General features: G+C 37.5%; 1 protein-coding gene across 1 annotated transcript in view; it reads left to right on the top strand.

The window, feature by feature from the left end:
* The first annotated feature begins 800 nt into the window (after window positions 1–800).
* Window positions 801–7074, top strand: part of TOPBP1 (DNA topoisomerase II binding protein 1) — a 98710-nt gene continuing 92436 nt past the window's right edge. The window contains exons 1-4 of the mRNA XM_007936973.2: window positions 801–884; window positions 2784–2918; window positions 5523–5666; window positions 6006–6187. Of these exons, the coding sequence (XP_007935164.1) occupies window positions 801–884; window positions 2784–2918; window positions 5523–5666; window positions 6006–6187 (545 nt within the window). The remainder of the gene's footprint in view (window positions 885–2783; window positions 2919–5522; window positions 5667–6005; window positions 6188–7074) is intronic.

Raw genomic sequence — 7074 nt, 5'->3', positions numbered from 1 at the left:
ATCGGTTCCTTTCCTCAGTGGTTTCCGGGTTCTTCTGCGTTTGCTCCAGGCCGGGGGCGCCGCCGGGTGGGGCGGGTCTGCGCCCGGCTGGCGCCAGACTGCCGCCGCTGTCCTGCCGGCCGCGCGCCCCCTCACTCGCCCCCCGAAGACACCCGGGCTCCATCGAGGTGAGTGAGGTTCAGAGTGAGGACTCGATTCCTTCTCCGCCACAACTAGGGGTCGCAACGCCACCTGTGGCCTTAGAGGCGCTTGTTTCCTGCCTTTTCAACCGGCCCTCCGAGCTGCGGGTGGGATTTTTGACGTCGGAGAGGACGTGGCTGCTGCTGGACTGAGAGCCAGGCCTTTCTCTGGAACTAGGGAGCAGGAACCTGAGGCCTTTTAAAGGGGCACGACCTTGGTAATTGGCTTCCGTGTTTATGTTTAAAAATCCGTTTACTGAGAGGTGAACAGTCCTAGAGGGCCGTGGATATCGCTGGGGCAGATAGAGTTTGTCCTTAAGCACCATGTAATTGAATGTCCATTTGCTGATGTGATTTAAAGCCCCCAGTGCAAGGCCCTCATGCATTTTAGGGACGTTAGCTTCGTTTTCTAATATGTACGGTTTGATGTCATCCTTTTGTTCGATATTGGGCATATTCTAGCATTTCTTCCAGACATGCTGGATGAATTCATGGGCAAGGTCAGAATGCCCATTCTTAGACATTCTTGCCTGCACAGAAAGATGGGTGCTTTAAAAATGTAACTTCATATATAATGTGTTTTGTTCTTGTTAATGATCCCTTTATTTTGACAGTTCAGAAATGTCCAGAAATGACAAAGAACCGTTCTTGGTGAAGTTTTTAAAGTCTCCAGACAATTCTGAATATTTTTTTAAAGCTCTTGCGGTAAGAATATTTGAAAATGTGGTTTGATGATGTAAATTTTTCTTTTTTTAAAATTAGGCCCTTTATGTCTTACAGATATTTTATCTTCATATAACTTTACCGTTTTACATTAATGTATATCATTATTAGATGTTTCAGAATCGATCTAAGCATCATCATTGTATATTTGGGGGGCCTTGAAACATTATATTTCTATTGGATGTGTCTAACCTGCAGTTCTTAGAAATTAGGTTGCTTTTTTTTGTCTCCTAACCACAGTGCTTCTTTGTATGTAAATAAATTTGAGTTAGTCATGTATTGGTCACACTTCAACATTTCTTGGATAATTGTTCAAAGCATGTTTCATTATAATATGGAGGGTCTAGGGGTGATGAGAGCCTTATTCACAGACCCCAACTTAAGTATGGTCTGGGAGTTGATTAGAAATGCATATTCTTGGGCCCTGCTTAAACTTAGCAATTAGAATCTGCATTTTAACAATATCCTCAGTGTGATTCTTGTGCACATTAAAATTTCAGAAGGACTATTGTAGCAGTTTTTTTCTTAACATTCATTCATTCATCACATATTTACTGAGTGTCCATCATCTGATAGGTACTGTTCTAGTACTTGGGATGCATCAGTTATCAAAACACAGAAAGGTTACATTCTAACAGATGGAAATAGACATTAATCAATAAACATATATGAGTTAACTATATAGTATTTTATAAGGCTTTCGGTACTATGGGAAGCTATAAAAGCACAATAGGTTGAGGGGTTCTAGAGGATGTTGCCAGGAGGAAAGGAAGGTTACAATTTTAAATAGAGTAAGATTAGGTTAGGCTTTGTGGAGAAATGATACTTGAGTAAACTTTAAGAAGGTTAGATAGGTACCTATGCACATATCTGGAAAGAAGGGTTCAGGCAGAGGTAACAATGAGTACATAGGCCCATAGGAGAGTCCTTGGATTGTCTATCCAAGGAATAGCTAGAAAGTTAAAGTTAGTGTGGCTATTGTGACCAATGACTAAAGAAAGATTGAGAATAAGGGTGAAGAAATCATGTAGGATCTTGTAGGTCATTGTCAGGACTTTTTGTATTTTTCTCTCAGTGAAATAGAGAGCCAATGGAGGGTTTTAATCAGAAGAGTTTTGATCTGACATCTAAAAGAATCACTTTAAGGATGTAAGGACTTCAGAATTTGTTCATAAAATATTTGAGTGTTTACTAGGTTCCACGATATAGAGACAAACAAGACAGGTCATGAAACTTTTGATCTTAATAAGAGAGACAAAGTTTGTACACACACATACACAATGTTATTTTTCTTCATAAAATAAACCAAACAGGAAAAAGATATTTTACAGTGTGATCAAGAAGGGTATCTTGAGGTGACATTTGAGAAGATACCTAAAAAAAGTGAAGAAGACCTAGAAGAAGAGTATTCCAGGCAAGAGGAACCAGACAGAGTCTCTGAAGGAGATCACACTTAGCTTATTCTAGGCTCTACTAGAAAGCCAGAGTGGATACAAGATAGGAAGGTGAAGGTGAGGAGATAGGTGGGAGCTAGAATGTATTGTATTGTCTTGTAGGCCATGATAAGAAATGTGGATTTTATCCTTAGTGTGGTAGGAAGCCCTTGGAAAGTACGGAGCAAAGAGGGGCATGATCTGATTGGTATTTTTAAAGAGATTGTTAGCTTCTGTGTGGGGAATTGATATAGGCAGAGGAATGAGACCACTGGGGAGGCTGATACAGAGGTCTAGGTGAGAAGGTAGTAATAGCTTACGAGAGGATGGTAGCAATCAAGGGGTGAAAAAGACTAGATTTGAGATGGATTTTGAAGATAGAATTCATAGGGCTTTAATACAGGTGATTAATTTCAGGTACGTTCTTAATTTCATTTTTTTCTTTTAGTCAATAAAAGAGTTCCAATCAGAAGAATACCTTCAAATTATCACAGAAGAAGAGGCATTGAAAATAAAAGAAAATGATAAATCACTTTATATCTGTGACCCTTTTAATGGCATTGTCTTTGATCACCTCAAAAAGGTTTGCTAACTTCTAGTGTTTTCCTTTGGTAATCTGTTTTGGTTTTGTGTCAGTGGACATAAACCTGTATTGATCATGAAGTATGCAAATACGAATAAAGTGGTATCCTTTTGGTTTCTTGGGAGGAGAATAGTGTCTATAAAGGCTAATTATATTACAGTAGACTTTTATTATATATAGTTTTTATATTTCAGGGGATATAATTTCACTTAGTACATGTGGTGTTTCCTAATTGTTATAGCCTAAGACTATTGCTCATAATCCCTAACATTAAAATTATATTTTTCAGAAGTTAAAATTTGATCAAAGTTTTAAGTGAACCCTATAGTAATGAAGCATTTTAGTGATGAAATTTGACTGTATTCAGACAAAATCTGAAAAATTATATGCTGAAAGAAAACATTTCAGGGACGAACATTGCCAGTATATCATTGAGGCATCATTTCTTTTTGTTGATTTTGGAGTCTAGTGACCCATTACTTTTTTGGAGTCTGGACAACCAAACCAAAACCAAATTCACTGCCATCAAGTTGGATCCGACTCATAGCAACCCTTCCTTGGGTTTCCGAGGCAGTATCACTACGAAAGTAGATTGCTTAGTCTTCCTTTCGAGGAGTAGCTGGTGGGTTTGAACCACCATCTTTCTGGTTAGCAGTCAAATGCCTTAGGCATTATGCCATCAGAGCTCCTAGTAGGGATAAGAAAGAAGCATTGTAATAAAAGTAAATTGACTGTAATTCCATCCAGATTACCCAAAGAAGTGATTCTTGTTTGAAGGAGAAGAAAACATAAAGAGTAGGCAGATGCAGTATCTATACAATTTATAGACTCCATAGAAGGAAGACTAGGCAGTCTACTTCCGTAAAGATTAAACTCCTTGGAAACACAAAGCGGGTTGCTATGAGTCAGAATCGACTTGATGGCAGTGAGTTTGCTTTGGTTGGTTTGGTTCATACAATTTATAAAAAGTCTGTGTCCACCTTTGCCATAAAACACTGTTTGTCTTACCCTCCCTTTGAAAATACCACTGCTAGTCAGAAATCAGTAGCATCACAAACTTATTTTCTTATAGCTAACCTAAAAGATAGCAATAATCATTTACCCTATAGGTATCTCCAGGCACTCTGGTGGCGTACTGCCTAAGACATTTGACTGCTAACCAAAAGGCTGGTGGTTCAAACCCACCCAGCTGCTCCTTGGAAGGAAGATTGGGCAAGCTACTTCCATAGTGATACTGCCTGAGAAACCCAAGGAGGGGTTGCTATGAGTCTGATCTGACTCAGTGGCAGTGAGTTTGGTTGTTTTTGGTTTTTTATAGGTATTTCAGTGGTAACTGTGGCAACTCTAGGCTTTTTTTCTGGTTTTGAGTTTGCTGATGTTAAGCAAGAGTGGACAATCTACTTCTGTAGTGATACTGCTTCGGAAACCCAAGGAAGGGTCACTATGAGTCGGGTTCGACTCAATGGCAAACAGCAACAACAAGCAAGATTGTCCCGTTTCTTATTTCATTTCCAATAAGAATAAAATGTTTTTTTTTTTTTTTTCATTTTAACCTGCCATATCTTAATTGAAATCCTTGTGGGTCTTCCTTAGGAAAACATTGAGGTACAGACAGTGTTTAGAACTCCAATATAGAGACTGCCTAGGATTATACATTTTTATGGGTAACATGCCTTATTTTTTTTTGCAAATAGCACACCCACATAAATAACATGCACACAGAGATAATGGATGGAAATGGTTTAAAGAAAAAAATTCCAGCATAGCATACCTGTGCATATACTGCACATGGCTCCTGACATTTCCAGAAGTAAATTTTGGCCTCATTCACCTGTACTCAATAGTCCAAAAATGTCACTTTTGATCATATTTATATAATGTATAAGCCACTGTCAAGAAGTCATGGATTGAGTTTGGTAGTATCCCAAGTAATTGTCAGATAAACAATTGAAACTGCATTTGCTGTCAGGGTTTGGGAGCAGTGGGGTTCCTTGTATCCGATCTGTATGCAGGTATATTGTGCTGGAGGGTGGAGGGATGTGCATGGGGTTGCTAGAGCCCAAGCATAGGCTGAAAAAAAAAAAAATTAGTGAAGGGTGCTTATGAAAATGATGCACAGGAGTACAGGGTCTGCAAAAAACTTACAACGTGTGTCGTTCGCATAAAAATACAGAAATGGACATTTTGGAGGAAATGTTACTTGTAAGATGCTCAATACTTTTAAATGCTTCATTTGCTGGGTGCCTCATTTGAAAAGTATGTGTGGTATTTCCTAACTGCTGTAGTCTTAAGACTATAGCTCATATTCCCTGTCATTATAAGTATGTTTACAGATTAAAAGCTCGATGGAAGTTTTGAGTGTGGGGGCTTTTGGAGCTTAATCCTTTTGATAGCTTGAATTGTTTGATTTGCTCTGGTTTCGGTTGTGTGTGTTTATTTAATATATAATGTTTCTGCGGAATTACAAAATTTTGGGGGGCGGATAACAATTTAGTGATTTTTCTGCAGTGGTCATCAAGTTCTGTAAATGGTAAATACTACAAAATGTAATTTTATAAGACTGGTAATCTTTTCTGACTTACTGAAATTTTTCCTTTTTTGTAGCTTGGATGCAGAATTGTTGGTCCTCAAGTAGTCATATATTGTATGCACCACCAGCAATACGTCCCAAGAGCTGAACATCCAGTTTATAATATGGTTATGTCTGATGTAACCATATCTTGTACAAGCCTTGAAAAACAAAAAAGGGTGCGTGGTTGAGAGGAATATCATGATGAATATGCTTATCTTTTTGCAATTAAATATTATTTATGTGTTTTTAAATTTGTACATAATGAAAATACATTTATTGTAGAAACATCATAGTTTAATAAATTCATGGAGTTGAAAGGGATGAATGTGTAAAGGTAATTATTTTTAAATTTATAATTCTATCTTACTTGCAAAATAATTGGGTTAATTATTTAACTTTATAATGGTAAGAAACGTTTGTATATATAAGCTAACAACAAAAGGTATCTGGGATATTGTATAAAAAAGTGAAAAATATTGTTGACTTCAGTATTAATAATTCTTTTGGGGTTACAGGAAGAAGTTCACAAATATGTACAAATGATGGGTGGACGAGTATATAAAGACCTTCATACATCAGTGACTCACCTTATCGCTGGAGAAGTTGGTAGCAAAAAATACTTAGTTGCTGCAAATCTAAAGAAACCTATTTTGCTTCCTTCTTGGATAAAAACACTTTGGGAGAAATCACAAGAGCAGTAAGAAAGACATTTGTATATTTTCTAGATTTGAAGAAATGACATATTCAGTCATTTTGGTGTACCCTGGGTTTTCATAGGGGAAGCTTTATGGGATGTTGTTTTTAGTCAAGTAACTTTCTGAAATAGTTGAGAAAATGATACTGTAGCTCTTTCTTATTTTGTATTGTCCTTCAGTTCTGTGCCTGTTAAGATGGAGAGTAAGTTTGCCATTTTCACTGTCATATTCCCTCCCAAAGAGAGTATATGTAAATTAAATATAAACATATAAGTCATCAATTGAGAAGCGATAAATAATAAATGTTGAGTCCATTTTATATGTGTGGCTTGAGCTACGTATTAGATGTATACAGTACAGTATGAGCAAAATAGGATAGTATCCCTGCCCTTGAGAAACTTAGAGCCTATTTCAAGGGATAAAGTTAAATTTCACCTAAAATGGGGTTAGCAGCCATAAGTCCACATACCATAGTTTGAATTGTATAGTAATTTTTCTTAGCTTATATTTTTTTTTCTTTTTTTAAATTGTGATTTGGGTGAAAGCTTACAGAACAAATTGATTTTCCATATAGCAGTTCATATACATTATGTTTCATGACATTGACTGCAATCCCCACAATGTAACAACTCTCTTCCTACTTCCTGTAGTTACCTTATCCCTGTGTCTTTCTTTCCTGTGCACTCCTGCCCCCTGAGCTATCTGCCTGTGTAAACACTGCTCTTCTGTTCTCTCATGATTGATCACTCTTAAAGAGTGTATCTGTTGTTGTTGTTATGTGCCATCAAGTTGGATCCAACTCATAGCAACCCCTCCTTGGGTTTCCAAGGCAGTATCACTACAGAAGTAGATTGCCCCATCTTCCTTCCAAGGAGTGGCTGGTGGGTTT

The sequence above is a fragment of the Orycteropus afer genome, unplaced genomic scaffold, assembly GCF_000298275.1.
Source record: "Orycteropus afer afer isolate SDZICR_OR568_19922 unplaced genomic scaffold, OryAfe1.0 scaffold00003, whole genome shotgun sequence".
In the NCBI taxonomy this organism is placed as follows: domain Eukaryota; kingdom Metazoa; phylum Chordata; class Mammalia; order Tubulidentata; family Orycteropodidae; genus Orycteropus; species Orycteropus afer.
This window is presented reverse-complemented; position numbering and strand designations above follow the sequence as displayed.